We start from the raw sequence: 16,470 nt of genomic DNA, 5'->3' as shown, positions 1-16,470 counted from the left end.
TGATTCAAAACTGAGAACAAGTCTGTGTCCTGCAAATTTTCCTTAACAAACTCTTCACAATTTTCTTTCACTTTACCAAAGGAAAGTATTTTTCTCAGCCATCCCACTCTTATTATAGGGCATTTACTTGGGTATAAAAAATTTAGGGGTGGGGGGTAGGGAGAAGGCAATTCAAGAATATATTAATCCTAAGAGAAAGTCCCTTATGAGTAAAGCAAAAAAATGTTTAGTAAGAAATACTGAGGGGGGTTGTGCTTTATTTCTTCCAGGCCGGATGTTAACAGCAAAACCTATGCCTTATCTATCACAGAATTTATACTTAAGAAACAAGATGGTTGTCACAAAAATGTACAGGAACAAATTTCAACTAATAAGCAAAAACTTCAAGATTTTTATGAAAGTACAACATAATCACAATACACAAATTAGATCCTTTGTAACTATCTAAATGCTTGACAAAAAATTTCAGATGTCGTCAACTTAAAAACACATAAAGGAGTATATTGTTTTTCAAAAGTTCGTTTTGTCCTTAGCCTTCCAAAAATATTTGGAAGGCCCCTGGACTAAGGTAGCATTTAAGGTGGTTTATATCCCGATTTCTCTGTTAATTAAATTATATTTAAGTAAATATCTCTCTTCTATTAAAGATTTGAACTATCTGTGAATAGAGATTCACTTTTCTTTTTTAATCTAATGCTTCACTTGTGTAAGCGGATAGAAAATGTTGTACTGGTATCATGAAAATATTTATTGCTATGCCAAGTTCTCTATGAACATCTGCTGTGGATTTTGATGGGAAGAAGGGATACAAAAATCCTATTTAAAACCTACATATCCATTTCTCTAACTCTGCCTGAGTAGCCACATATTACATTCCATCCACTTGTTAGATATTGAGAATACAGATGTACATGGAAACATTTCTGCTCTTTAAGGACTCAGTCCAATAGCAGACTCAGACACGCCAAGATTTACAGCAATTGACATGGTATGAATGTACCATGCTATGGGAACACAAAAATGGGCTTAAAAATGAATGTTTTTCAGACAGAAAATAAAAAATGGCAGAAAGGATTACTATGTACCAAGACATGGAGGGGGAAAAAGATGATGATTTATATAATTTGAAAAATACAAATAGGTCAATAACAGTAATGCTAGAGATGTCTTTAAAGGTGAGTAGGCATGAACTAGAGAGTAAATGGCAGAAGTGTAGGAGTAATAGCAAAGCCGTTCAGACAAGAACTGGAGCATAAGGAGGAAGTATGGTAAAGGAGACTTAGAAGAGCCAGATCGCCAAGGGTAGTAAATAATAAAAATTAAGCTATAAGCTACAGAAGGCTTTCAGGCATGAGTAAGAGCTCAATCACTCCATTAAGCAGAGTGAATGATAACTAGGGGTGGAAGGAGAGAATATACTAAGACTAAAAAGAACAATATATTAGTGTCTACAAGAAAACAATGGAAGGGACACAGAAATAGAGAAGACAATGGTGGGTGCTAAGAGTGTTTTGAAGGTGCCAGTTACGTGGATATTTATCTTATAACTACCTATTAAATGTCTTTTTACACTTTTAGGTATTATATATCAAAATTTAAACAAATTTTACAAGAGCCAGAGGTTGCTGAATTAAGGAAATAGCAGTAAAGAAGGAGAAGAAAGGAAAAGTTAAGAAATAAGTACGAGTTACAACTAAAAGAACTTAGTGACTATTTAGATAATGGAAAGGGACAAAACTACTAATCCCAATGAGGTCTCCAATTTCATAGTCTAGGTGGAGGGGGAAACCATTCACCAAGGCAGAACTTATAGGAGACAATTATTTGTTTTGTGGGAGAAAGACGTCAATACTGGACATGTTGAATTCGAGTTGCCTTAATAACAAATATGCTAGCCAAAACCTTTAAAAAAAAGTCTCGACTGAAGATCAAAATTTAGGCACAATAAGCTTATAAGCAGTACAGTAGTTAAGACTGTGAGCTTGAAATGGTGACCCGAAGAGACTCAAGAAGTAACAGAAGGCTAAGGACAAAACGAACTGAATGAGCTTATAAAATAAGACCTGAACTGAAATGAGGTTTTGAATTAATAGCAACAGCCTTTGACATGTAAGAAATCTAGAGTTCAAATATTTTTTCTTAAAATGATAGCTTTTCAAAATTTTCACTTGATTAATGAATAAAGAAGCCTTTATTTCTTTATTTGTCAAAAGACAAAGTTATAAATGACTGAAACATTTATTCGCATAAGCCATTTCCCCTTGTATATCATTTAACATTCACTTGAAATTTAATCATCTTCCTCTCCTAAATCTCAGCCAAAATAAGATTTGGGAGAGCTTCAGTATGCTTCCAAGATTATAACTTTCTACTATTTGGCTCAGCCATCACTTGGCTTTTAGAAGAACCAGTAAGTAAATCTGTTGTAATACTAGATTTTATATGTACCTGACAGAAGGTAGATTGAGTCTTACAGTGCCTGATGGCAGGGAGCTGAAAGGAATTGGCAATTCTTTCAGTTCTTCCTACTCATACTCAGAAACAGCAAGAATATAGTAGATAAAATTATATTTATGCTAAAAAAAATTTTCCTGAATTTTCAAGTAATACAAATGCAAAAAGAAGTCTTAATTCACCAAGAATAAAATATTTAAAAACAGAATTAGCTTGCATTTTTATTGGAAATACTGTAATGCACATAAAAAGGTTACTGTAATTATGTCTGATAACGAAATTGTTTAATAATTGTTAGTTTCATGGCAACTAGAAGAGACCAGACTTTTGAAAAGCACAAAATAATAAACACTGACTACAAAGAACAATAATACAAATAAACTAAACACAGTTTTATTCCTTAAAGAGGAACAAGGGTCTGAGATTTTGCCTAAAAGAATACCACTTACATAGTCATTTAAATAGTTAAGTATTCATAAAATTTTGTAATTTGAAATAAGAATTACATTAACAGGACATAAAAACCTTTGGTAAAATGCTTCATAAAATTTGGAGAAAATATACTTAAACTCCTATATGCAGTGCTTATCTTTTTATGGTAAAGTTAGATGATCCTGAGATATATTCTTGAAATACATGTTTTGTTTTGTTTTTCCTTGTGAGAGCAGTGAGAGATTAGTAGGTTTTAAAAATACATAATTTTTAAAAAATGGTTAATACTATCCTTTGGTCTATATAGAAGTCATGTTTAATATTATTCAGAAAAACAAGATTATACAAACAGTATAATCATTCTCTTTACAACCAGAGAAAGTATCTAATTACATCATTGAGCTAGAATAGATTACTTACAGGAGACAAACCTGATTTAAGAAACAAACATAAAAAACTAAAGAGATTTAGCAATGTACAGTGAAGCACACAACCAATTCAACAAATTACTGGGTACCTACTAGGTTGAAAGCACTGTACTAGATACAGTAGAAGAAACAAGAAGTAAAATATTCAGTTTCCATCACTGTTCTCAAATTCAATCATCCAACAAACATTGTACAATAAGATTTAAAAAGCAACATGAGATTGTAAAGCAGCATGTACTTAAATACCAAATTAGTAATTTGAACAAGTAAAATCTGAAGAGAGATTATATCCAACTCTTTGAAGGCACTTTCAGCCCATGTATTTGGTATAATTTTTACTACAGGAAGTCACTCTTAATATTACAATTAAAAAAAAAAAAAGCGACAGCACTACAGTGGCTACATCTCACTATTCAGCTCCTTCATCTGGAGAAGAACTAAGACAACGGTTTTCAAACTTCGAGACATTTGTTTTCGAACTCTGGTGAACATTTAAATACATCTAATAACATCTAATGACCGAATAACCTGTGAAACCACATAGATGACTATGTACTACCTCAAACCTTTGGAATCAGAATCCACAAATGTGCAGTTAGGGCATTTGTATTTTAAGCAGCTGCCCCAAGTGATTCTGATGCATGGTATGATAATCAAATGTTATATGATTCAGTATGCAATCTTCAGTGGCAAGGAAACCTGGGTTCAAATATTAGTTCTAATATTTACTAGCACTGTGACCACCAGCTAGACTCCCTAACACTATTTCTAACTTTTAAAAATGGGGAAATGCCACCCCCATACCCCAAGTGATTATTCTGAGGATTGAAGACAATTATGCACATAAAATAGTACAATTTCTGGCATATTTAGTAAGTATTCAATGAATTCAATCATCCAACAAACATTTATTAAGCATTTACACAGTAGAAGGTGATGAACACCTCATTAATTTGTTAAGTATTAATAAATATGGCAACTCTGCAATGGTGTTATCAGAGCATATAATTAAGGGAATCTACCACAATCGGGAAAGTCTTCCTGAAGTGAGCTGAATGGATGAAAAGGAAGGGAAGTGCATTTCCAGAAAGAGGAAGCTCCTAAACAAAAGCCATGTACCTGAAGTAGAACAGAGTGACTAGAGGAGAAAGAAATGTCAGAAAGCACTGTGGAGATGATGCTGGAAAGGCAATAAGGGGACCCAAACAGCTGTTAAGGATTTTAGTTTCTCTTAAAAACAATGAAAGCCACTGAAGGGTTTTAAACATGGAGACAATTGATTAGATCTGCATTTTTAAAAAGTCACTCTGTCTGGTGTGAAAAACTAATTGTAGGTAGACCATAATTAGGAGGCTAGTGATGCTTAAGATGACAGACCATGGTAGCTGGAACTAGAGTTCTAGTGGTGAAGATGAAGACTTCAGAGGTATTCAAGAGACAAAATCAACAGGACTTCATGAGAGATATGAGGCAAGAAAGAGAGGAAGCTGTCAAACTTCTGCTCCTATGGAAAAGGATGAATGATGCTGCCAGTCACTTGAGTTAAACACAATAAGAGGACCTACTTTTCTTGGGGAGGGGTGGGGAAATCATGAATTTCAAACATGTGAGCATGAGTAGTTATTCCCAATTCTAGGGTTGATTTGTACAGAAACAGTCCATTGTATGAAAGTACAATGTTCCTGTACTTATTTTATTGGTTGTTAGTGGATCTTAAGAGACAAAAGAATAGATTTCTGCATGTGTGGAAAGTGGACCTGCGTAAAATGAAAGTCCTAACCTTCCATCAGTTTCCTTTCCTTTACGCAATCCCCCAAAAGCACCTGAGCACAATTTAATATTGTCAAGAATTCTACCCTTACTCAGCTGATAAATCATTTTTAAACTTTTAAAAAACATTTATACTAAAGAATAAGACAGGAAGCCAAACGAACAAACAAAAAGGCCTGCAGAGACCAAAATGTAGTTTCAAGCACCTGACTTTGAAACTATTACCCGAGCATAATTGGGTTTTACAGTGAGACTGTAAAGCTACGTTAATTCTCCAGAGTAGAGAGGCATGCGAACGCGTCTTAGAAAACATCTTACTCATAAAATCCAATTTGTAAATCAAGCCATCGTACAGGTAACTCTTGAATTTGCTCTACAGAAAAATAGCTTGTAATTTTCAACTGTAAGTAATTACTGACATAGCGCGTTTAGGTCGCTTGAGTCTGGAGTCTCAGGAAGACTGTTACAGGAGCTGACTTGACAATATTAGTCTCTTTAATTACTAACCATAGATATGTATTCAGTCCGATCCCAAAAAGTTTTTGCAAGCTTTATCGGTCTAAACCTTCCTCCACCCTTTCTCTACCGCTTAGAAAAACAGGAGTGCAGAAGGTACCTAAGAGGTTTTTAGTCTTAACAAAACACCTGCCCCACCCACCTCAAACACAATAACCTTCCGTTCCAAACTATAGCTACTATCAGAAAAGGACGCCGGGTGGTAGGGCCTTGGTCGGTAACCCAGGTGATCAGAGGAGGACCTCAGAACTGAGGGGAGCTGTCTCACCCAGTCCCGGAGTAGTGTCCAGTTTCCTATAAAGGAACCAAGAGCTCCACCACGGAAACCAGAGGTCCAGAGGCAAAGCCGGGGCTCTCCCTGCGACAGAAGGCTCTGGTCCCGGGTCTCCCGTCACTTAAAGGCCTCTTCCGAGGATTCGGGCCTCTCGGATCCGCTCTCCGGAGCTCGCCGCTCCCCTAGCTCGGCTTCGCGCGGCTGCCCACTGCCCCGCCAGCCGGCCCTCATTCGGCAGGCCCGTCCCCTGGCAACAGTCGCCAGCCCCGGGGGCCTTGGGAGGCCTAGTCCCGGCGCGTGTCCGTCCCCAATCCCTCCTCGCTGGCCTCGGAAACCCAGGCGGGACCGCGGCCGGTGAGCGAGGTCACTCGGCGCCCGTGGGCGGTCACTTACCTCTTCTTCTCTCCTCCCGGGAGGGGCGGTGCTGGGACTCGTTTTCCCCGCCCCGCCAAAAGCGTCCTGGCTGCTCCTGCTCAGCTTCGGCGCCTGGCCGATACCGCGGGCTTACTCCATAGCCTCCTGCACCAGCGCGGCCTCAGCGGCAGGAGCCGGAGGAGGGAAGGGGGTGGGGAGGGGAGGGACTGGGGAGGAAGAGTACGGGAGGGGGAAGAAGGCCGAAAGACCGGCCTGCCAAGGCATGACGTCACTTCCTGCTGATTCGGAAGGGGCGGGGCAGGACTTTCTTGGCCCGCCCTCGAGGGCCGGTGGGGCGGGGTTACGGGCCAGGGGCGGAGCCGGCTCAAGCTCCTGGCGGTTCTTTTGACTCCGCGGTTCCATAGCCTTGGCAGCCAGAGTGACCTTCCGGGTCCAGGACGGAGCGGGCCAAGCTTCGTGGCGTCTGCATGAAAAGGAGGAGAGGTAGCCTATAGATCCTAAACAAATGTGTACTGAAGGGGAGCGCCGCTGAGGGAAGCAGGTTGGTTTGGACTTTACGCTCCTCGGGATTCTGGAGCCCGCCCCTTTTTTATAGCACCTGCCCTCTCTGGTCGCGGACTAAGAACTGCGACTGGGCTTTTTCAGAACTGCTGTGCTTGGGAAGTCTAGTTAAGCAGTGCTTCTCAAACTTTAATACGCATACGAATCATTAGGGACTTTGTTAAAATGCAGTTTGGATTCAACAGTAGAACCTGATACTCTACTTTTCTAATAAGTAACCATGTAACGCCAATACTGTTGGTCGACAAACTACACTTAGAACAAGAGGTTAAAGTACTTCTCTAAGATTAATAGATTGAATTTTATCCTTCTATACCTTTCTATTTATTTATATATATTTGAGTGTAAGTTGGCAAATCATATTTACATAACTAGGATGATAGCATACAGATTGTTCTGTTCGGCTTACTGTTTTTTTAATTTTGTTTTGTTTTTCCTACTTAATGATATCCTTCCACTCTACAAACCTTATTTGTCCTAACGGCTGCTTAATATTCCATAATAACGCTATGCCATGATTTATTTAATGATTCCTCAGGTGATGGACATTTTTATTGTTTTCAGGTTTTCATTATTGCTCACAAACTTTTTTTTTCAACAAGACTAGCTAGCAGATTAATTAGTTTATTGAGCTTCTTGCCCTTGATCTCTCTCACGAAGAGCTTGCCAAGGGTCAAAAGGACATGAAGGAAGGAAGGAAGGAAGGAAGGAAGGAAGGAAGGAAGGAAGGAAGGAAGGAAAGAAGGGAGGGAGGGAGAGAGGGAGGAAGGAAGGAAGGAAGGAAAGGAGGGAGGGAGGGAGAGAGGGAGGAAGGAAAGGAAGAAAGGAGACACAAGCAAGCCTGGTGAAGCCATAGCTCTAATAATCAAGATTCCACTGTTGTGTGTGCATTCTTTTTAAATACATCCTGAAATAATATTCTTCAAGATTAAGTATAGCTAGTAGTTAATCGTATAATGTCATAGGTATATAAATTCACATAATAATACATTTAATATCAGAAAAATAAGTTCCTAGGTTTGTTATGTTTATATTAGCAGACATACATGGTGCAATCTTAGTATGGTTTACAAAGATGCAAGGAGTAGAAATTTAAGAAGTACAATGGCAGCAGGCAGCAGATATGCCATAAAAAAAGCATAAGGTTATCCAAACTGAAAAACTGAAATATTTTTGTTCACTCTAAATGTGTGTTGGTTAAAAACAATTTTTTTTCCCCCCAGGATGTTCTGGTCCTTTTCAGGCTACTCACCTATGGGATGGTATTATTCATTCCCTTCAGACTCAAGTGGAAATAAAAAGGAAGAGGCCTTATTTACAAACATATGAAGACTGTTTTACTGGTTCTGATGCTGTCCATGTAGTATTAAGTCATCTTATGCAAAATACGTGCCTAAGTGGTAATGATATCTCTTGTCCTAAAGGAGTTCATCTTTGCTAAGTTCTGATGAACCATGAAGTGTTTGAACCAGTGAGAATGAAGCTATTCAAAAATGAGAAGGAATTGGAATCTGAAGATTCAAACAATAGTGTCTACAGGTTTCTAGGCAGTAAATCATCTTATGTTTTGTGCAAAAGAAAAAAAATGCAGAGAACTGGTTAACTGATAACATAAAAGCAAAGGAATCTTTAAGGTTAGTGTTAACAGAGATACTGTATTGGGTTTAGATTCTGGCAGAACAGTCTTCATTGAGTCAAACTTGAATGTTAAGCTTTCAGTTTTTTTCAGAATTTAATAAAAGAGATAGTCATGTAAAAATCAATTCATTTCTGCGTTTGCTCTAAAACTTTTGTGGAGTACGTTGTCACATAAATTTTTCAGAATTTATACCAGGAAAAACTTTATCTCCTTCGATGAATTCTATACTGCCTCATTTTGAAAAATGACACCCAAAGTAAAAAAAAAAAAAAAGGAGGGGGGAGCAAAGTGTTCTTAAAACTCAGCAAAAATTTTCTATTCCATCAGAACAACCTTATAAATTAGCATATATTCTTTCTCTTTATTTATAGTCCTAATTTGACCTCTTCTGGTGATATTTTATTATCTAATATGTTTATTATGTCTTTTATTATAAGCTACTTGAAATCTTTTTTTGGAAATAGAGAATATATGTGAGTTTAACAAATTAAAATATATATTTGAAAATGTGGTCCTGTATATAATGGAAAAATTCACATATTATTTCCTAACAGATCAGATGACGGAATGATTTCAAATCCTCACAAGAGATTGGTGAATTTATTCATACAGTGAATGAGAATCTGGCTTTACCTCTAAGTATCGCAGTTGACAAACCTGTTCTCCTGCTTTCATAAAAAGGTAATTTACATTTTTGTTTCCAGAACTTTCTAAGGAAGAACTAGCTTTTTAAAAAAAAAAAAAATAGACTTTATTTTTTAGAACAGTTTTAGGTTCACAGGAAAACTGAGCAGAAAGTACAAAGAGTTCCCAAACACCCCTGCCCCACACGCACACAGCCTCCATCATCCTGCACCGGGGTGATGTATTTGTTACAATCTATGAACCTGCAGTGATACATCATTACCACCAAAAACCCAGTGTTGACAATAGTGCTCACTCTGTGTGTGTATTCTGTGGGTTTTGACAAGTATATAATGACATGTATCTACCATTAGAGTATCATACAGAACAGTTTTACTGCCCTAAAAATTATATGTGCTTCACTTATTCATTCCTCCCTTTCCCTAACCCCTGGCAACCACTGATCTTTTTACTGACTTTTCAGTTATAATGAAAGTATGTATTTAGTGTATCAACTCACTACTCCCCTTCCCAGTAAAAGTTTCCTTCTACATAGCGGTTAAGTCAGACAAGACAGGTGAGGCAGCATAGATCCATTAATATTTAGGTTATTTTTTACAATGACCATAATCAGATTAACTAGATGTGCTATATAGTCCATACTACCAGGAAAAAAAAAAAAGAAAGAAAACAGACTCATTACTAGTCCTTATTATTTATAATCCAAGACCATCTTCAAAGGAGTGTCTCCTTTGTCCTTTGTATTAGCCACTCCCAGTTCTCTCCCTCCCCTTTGCCTTTCAGAACAAACTAGCTGTACTACCTGTAGCTCTATTTCTCTTTACTATTTACTTCGTCTACTTGTGGTTTTCTCCATATTATGCCACTAATGGTGGAAAGAAGAGCCCCAGGGCAATCAAGACAGATGCATACACGATTCATTAATGGTTACATCCTTTACTGCATTTGGTCAAACTATGATAGAAGCAAGACAAGTGTGACGTGCACACTGGAGGAGGAAAGATTATCAACAATAGTTAGGATAGGTGTGGTAAGGGAAAGAGAGGGTGCCCAAAGAAAGGGGCACAGTTAGAAGAGAGGAGGGACTAGAAGAGAACTCGGAAGAAGACCAATATTTAGACAGGCAGAAGAAGAGGAGCCAACAGAAGTACAGTTTTTATCACAAATGAAAAAATAACTTGTCCCATCATTTTCCCTTGAGGATATAGGGTACATCTAGAAATTTCTAACTAAAGGTGGATGTACTTTATCAGTAAAGATGCTAATAAAAATAATTTCCACTTGTTGGCCCTTTCTCTGCGCTAAGCAATTTGTAATGCATTTTACATTCATTGTTTTTGTCTATAATCTAACAGTAAGCTCGTCAAATTATAACAGGCTTACTACAACTTTATAGTTGGGCAAACTGAGACTCAGAAGGATAAACAAATAAATAAGACAGTAAGGAAGGAAAGTTGTACTTTTTTAAAAAAGTGTTTTTATTTTTATCTTTGTTATACATGCACATAATGTAAAACATTCAAAGTGTTTTGATGCCAAAAAATAGCAGTTCCCCACCCTTCTCCCTGTATCTATTTCCCCTCCCCAGGGACAACCATTTACAACTCATAGCTATAGCTTATGTTGCTACTTCATGATTTTTTCAATTTTAGACACATCTATTTTCTACAAAAAAAAAAAAAAAAAAAAAAAAAATGAGGGTTTAGGCCTCTTCCCTTCCATGCTTCTGTCTCCCAAACACTTTTAATAATACGTATGCTTTTATACTCTTTTATGTGTGACAATTTAACAAAAATGTCAAGTGAAAATAGGAGAAATAGGAGTGGCTCCACAGTGCAGTGGTTAGCACGTCTGCTTTACATGCAGAAGGTCCTGGTTTCACGCCCCAGGTAGAGCCACAGACCATACCCCGGGTGCACCAGGCCCCTACCAGTGTGCTGCATGCCCGCCTTCCCCCTCCACCAGTGCATCAGAAGTGCTAGGTGCCCAGGTGCACGCTGTGAGCATGTAGGAAGAGACGCCCCACCTTCAGAGATCCAGTTCAATGGCAACATCCATAGGACAGGGGTGGAAGTGTGTGGGGGGGGGGGCAGGGGGTGATTAAAGAAGGGGAAAAATAGAAAATAGGAGAAATAGATGTAGATTTAAGACTATTTCATTTAGCGAGAGATTTTAAACATTAAATCACAAAACAGTAAACTATTAAGTTTTGTTTAAAAAAGAGAGAGAGAGAGAGAGAGAGTGTGTGTGTGTGTGTGTGTGTGTGTGTGAGAGAGAGAGAGAGAGAGAGAGAGAGAGAGACATGGAGACAGAGAGTTATCTCAAATACTTGCCTAGACAGAGAAGTTACTCCAATTTTATGTCTACCTGATAAGTGACCATTTTTATTGGCAAATAATTTATAACTAAAAAGGTCTTTTGCATATTTCACCCTTGGTACTTTAAGATATAAGAACATATCCATACGTATAAGCTAACACCATCTCTGTTTTAAAAATTAATCACTGTAAATTCTCATTTGATCTAACAAACAAAGTCACTAGTTATGACCTGCAAGACCATTGAAAATAAGGTGATTGCATTCATGGGAATTCCGTCATGATTTGTCTGTCGATCATCGTCTCCCTGCACCAGCCCTGCATGTTTTCCAGAGTTCTATCATTTTTATTTTATGACCTAAAATAACATTAACTATCAGTTTCTACTAGTTTATTTATCCCTGCCCTAAAATAATCTACAGTCTAATAGGGGTGATATTCATGAAACACAACATTACAGTCCAATGAGATAAGCCCTATTATAAAATCAGCCTCATTTGTGGGAAGAGGTCCAGAGAACCCTGTAACCTGAATGAGGCTCAATTCTCCTTCATTCTGAAATCCAAGATATTTGGCACTCATGCTACATGTATAAGACCTTGCATAGTTTTGAAATTCCAACAGAGAGAACACTGATATGATGCTTTCTCTCATGTGAGCCAAGCAAGAAAAGAACATCAGACTCCAGGGCTGAGGACCGGAGCACTTCAGACCCTGAGATGAGCTTGGTAGTAGGAGACCTACGGACCTGTTTGCACATGGCCAGTTTCACAATAGGCCAAAAAAGGCCATAAGAGCTGAATCCTCCCTTGCCCTGAGTCAGGTAGAGTATAGGGTTACCAGCAAAGAAACAGGATTTTTTTGGATGCCCCTGAAGGAAACAGACAGCAGCCAGTCTGCCTTTATAAGCTCCTAGCAGAAACGATATGTCATCTGCAAGAGAAAAGCAGTCCAACTGTCATTAATCTTTTCATCTGCAACACTCGGATCTAGAAGATAATGAGTCACATATGCTAGGCAAGATAAACCATTCACCTTTCAGTTGTGGGGAAGGAGAAGGAAGAAAAGATGGAAAGGAAAAGGGAAGAAGGAAGAAGGAAAAATATTTGAGGATTATCAAGAATTCACAGAGTCTATCACTCAGGAACCCCATCCAAAGAAAACATTTGCGGAAAGCTGGTAGTCAGACTACAAAGAAAGAACTAGAACCCCAGGATGGAGGAAATGAAGAAGAGAGGAAACTTTGGTAGGCAATGATCTTTGATCTATGTTCTTACTATTTTTTCATTTTATTCTGCGTGCATGTCTCTCTCTCTCAGACACACACATGCACACATTAATGCAAGTTGATATAGTAAGGCTATGTGGGAGTGTATAAAATAAGTGCTAAGTATTAAGTCAAAACAGAAGGAACATACCGTTAAGGGAAATTATAGTAAACCTAACCTCTCTCAGCAAACCCCGAGGGTTGGGAAGGTGGCAGATGAGGAGAAGGGGGAATTAAGGGCCTTTGAAAGGCATCACTGAAGGAAGGGAGGAGTGAAAGGATCCTACATTTCTTATCTTATTGGAATGGAGAAAGAAGAAAGGGAAGACAGTGTGCGGTGGAGTAAATGGCGCATCTTGCTTGGGGAAATATTTGTCTCATTTTCAAATAATGATAGAACTATATGCACTTAATTATTTGAGTGGGAAAAGGGAGAACCGCTAATGAAATGCAACAGTACAGATAACTCCTCTGAACGAACTCTAACGAGATTAGAAATAATGAAAAGATGGCCAAAAAACTCCTAGAAAATAAAGTTATGGAAAGGAATAGTGATATTTGTTGAGGGAAAAAAGCTATTCTCTCTTTCTCTCTTGTTGACTCCATTCGTTCAGCAAAATTTATTGAAATGAACTCTGAAAAATAGTTTCTTCCTTAGATTTGGTTATGTTTTATCAAACAGTAGTTTATCAAAACACCTTTAAATGGAAATGTCAACCATTGATATATTTTGTTTGGTCTTTTTCCTCTGGGATTGATAACTGGCTTTAATGCAGCAATTAAGTGACTAGTTTTGGTTAGTCAGCATTTAGTGCAAAACAGAAATGAAGAGACAAGATGGAATATATAGAAGAAGAAACTTTTTGATGTCATAGTAAAATATTATAATCAAAAGAGAGAGAGCATGTTAACTGATAAGTATTTCGATAGTCATTCAGGAATTATTGAACTTTTAGGTAAGAGAAGATGTTTAAACTTTAAGTCTTTGCATAACAAAATATTTTTTAAAATATCAGTTGAATCAAATGTTATAGATGAGTATTTCATTTTAATATTTTCTTCCATGGTGTCAAAATACTCCATGGAGTTTTTTCACTTCATTAGTATTGCCTGCCATGTAAGTTGTACTATCAGATGTAAACTAATGTATTATAGGACGTTAGATCTAAGGTAATTATATCACAGAGGCATTCTAAGAAACATATTTTGATGTAGTACAGGATTCGAGAACTGAGGTATCTAGAAATATTTTAGATGTATTAACTTGCTGGCCATTTAGCAAAATAAAAATTGAGTGATATAACATCATGTTACCTTTTTAGCTATGTAAGTGACCATATAATTTCATGTTAAAAACAAAATGCTCTTTGATAATGGTGTAATTTTGCAGGTGTAAAATGCTCTTTGATAATGGTGTAATTTTGGCATATTACATATAATTATATAGATAATTTCCTGTGTATTTGAAGTGTTTCATAATGAAAATTTTGAAATATAAAAAAGAATGTGCAAACCCAATATAGCATCAGAACATCTTAATTGACTACAAAAACAGGTAGGAAAAATTGCAGTATGATAACAAAACTGTGGTCCTGAAAGCTCTTGCCAAAGCAGTTTTGCAAACAAAATCATTATTAAAAGTACAGGCAGAACAACTTGTCTGGTTTCTACTGGAATGTCACTCTGACTTCTTCAAGCTTTCTCTGGCATTTTATCTAGGCACATTTATTACTAAGCTATTTGTGTCAAGCAAAAAGGCAAATCATTAATTTAATAATTTATTGAATACCTATAATATGCGAAGTTTGAAAGAATGATGTCTCTTCCTACCCACTAAAGAGAAGGAAGCTGATGTTGATATTTGCAAATATATTGATTAATTTCTTCAACCCATTTCTGGTACATTACTTTGTGCCAAGCACTGTTCTAGGTGCTTAGAATATATCAAAGATGCGAGCTCTCTTGAGTTTATATTCAAGTGAGGTTGATACAGTAAAAAAAATACAGTCAAGTCGGGTCATATAGTTGGACGGAAGGCAATAAATGCAATAGAAAATAGAAAAAGTTCCGGTTAAGAGGATTTATGGGTGCTAGGGTGGGGATGATTGGGAGCTTATAGTATTAAACAGGGTGGCCAAGATTCATGAGAAGGTGAAATTTGAGCAAAGACTAGAAGGAGGAGAGTCAACCTAATTAATGGCTGTGAGGATGGCAGTAGTGAGCAGAGCACATGCTCCTTGAGCAGAGGCTCTGGGGATGATGCATGCCTGGGCGCTGAGGGACAGCAGGGAAGTGGTAAGCAGAGGGAAGATGGTATGAGATGAGGTTCGGGAGGTGGAGGCCCTTGTAGGCCATTGGAGAGACCTTGCTTCTCCTAGGGATAAAATGGGGGAATCGCTGGAGGTTTTTGATCAGAACAGTGGTCTGATCTGACTGACATTTATAAAGATAACTCTGGCATTTGTGTTGAGAATGAATTGTTAGAGGGACAAGGGTAGAAGAAATGAACACCTTTTAGGAGGCTGTTGTAATAATCTGGATGAGGAATATAGTAAGTTGAAATAGAGGGGTAGCAATAAAGTTAGTAAAATGTGGTCAGATTCTTGATATATTTAGAAAATGTATCAAGAAAAAGATTGTTTTTAAGCCTCACTACTATATTTTAGTACCAATAGTGATATTTCTCCAAAGCCTCTACAAAAAATTGTTCCCTTCAGTTTTTGTTTGTTTGTTTTTTAGGGGTTTTTTTGTTTTGTTTTGTTTTTTTGCTTAAAAAATGTGTCTCATGTCACAAGAAACGTTGGTTCAAGTTATTTAACAGTTCTGCTCAACCTTAACTGAGGTGTCTTTTCCAGTATTTCAAGGAAAAAGGTGCTATTACATATATACAATAGAGGCAGTCCCCCATTTATGAATTTTGAATGAAATTCATATTTTAAAAGCTCATTTTAAGTCAACTTTTAGGTATTCTGTACCTAATTTTTCATCAGAAAATATAGTAGATGGAGGTGGGGGCACCCATGTTACATGGATGTTTAATTCTACAGTCACTAAACCAAAATCCATGTATGTAGTTTACTTGTAAAACGGGTCCCAGATTTCAACTAGGAATTCAGAAAGAACATTTCCTCTCCTCTCTCCCTTACCACTTAGCCTCTCCACTTTCTTCTCTCTCACTCCGCCTCCTCCTCTGGGTAAATGAATTCTCCTCTTTCCTACATATGGCCAAGAAATTAGAAAGGATTTTTTCATTTTTTTATTTCCCCGTCGCGTCAGAACCAGCAGGGTCATAAAGAAATACACCGCTGTAAATTTTGTGGCAGGCCATAGAAGGAGACATGGTTTGGAGGAAGTGGGCATGTGGGATTCAGGAAGCCGGGAGAAGCAGCTCCGATGACTGGTTTCTGGAGATTAGGGGATGAGGTATTTCAGGGAGGCTGAGGCAGGGGTATTTATGATAGGGGCTTGCAAACATGCCACGTTTTTGTTTTTTGTTTTTTTTTTCCTGTAATAGGGCTTTACCTATGCTGTTTATTGTCTATCTGGAACATTTTTATCTCAAATCTTCTTATGGCTCACTCCACATCTAGTCAGGCCTCTGCTTAAAATGTTACTCTCTCAGACAGAAGCACTTCCCAAGTAAGATGGCTACCCATCTTCGTTACTCTGTGTTATGCCTTCTTATCACTACCCGAAATTATATTTGCTGATTTTTTTTTTAATTGTCTTTCTCTCCTATGAGAATGTAAGTTCCAAGAGTTTAGAAACATGATTTACTTATCACCTAGAAC

The 16,470-nt window shown here is 37.6% G+C and overlaps 2 protein-coding genes across 5 annotated transcripts in view; one reads left to right on the top strand and one right to left on the bottom strand.

The window, feature by feature from the left end:
• The window catches only part of SCYL2 (SCY1 like pseudokinase 2), a 55,275-nt gene extending 48,788 nt beyond the window's left edge, over positions 1 to 6,487 (bottom strand). Inside the window, exon 1 of one of the 4 annotated variants that reach the window (XM_036237338.1) lies at positions 5,869 to 6,487. The gene's annotated coding sequence lies outside the window, so the exon portion shown is untranslated. The remainder of the gene's footprint in view (positions 1 to 5,868) is intronic. The other 3 variants (XM_036237337.1, XM_036237339.1, XM_036237340.1) reach the window with 3 other exon arrangements.
• Positions 4,693 to 16,470, top strand: part of DEPDC4 (DEP domain containing 4) — a 20,550-nt gene continuing 8,772 nt past the window's right edge. Inside the window, 8 exon segments of the mRNA XM_036235874.1 lie at positions 4,693 to 4,740; positions 5,903 to 6,228; positions 6,291 to 6,509; positions 6,540 to 6,705; positions 7,568 to 7,598; positions 8,031 to 8,411; positions 13,438 to 13,850; positions 14,239 to 14,385. Coding sequence (XP_036091767.1) covers positions 4,693 to 4,740; positions 5,903 to 6,228; positions 6,291 to 6,509; positions 6,540 to 6,705; positions 7,568 to 7,598; positions 8,031 to 8,411; positions 13,438 to 13,850; positions 14,239 to 14,385 — 1,731 coding nt within the window.

Source organism: Rousettus aegyptiacus, unplaced genomic scaffold (genome assembly GCF_014176215.1).
Source record: "Rousettus aegyptiacus isolate mRouAeg1 unplaced genomic scaffold, mRouAeg1.p scaffold_m13_p_2, whole genome shotgun sequence".
In the NCBI taxonomy this organism is placed as follows: Eukaryota; Metazoa; Chordata; class Mammalia; order Chiroptera; family Pteropodidae; genus Rousettus; species Rousettus aegyptiacus.
This window is presented reverse-complemented; position numbering and strand designations above follow the sequence as displayed.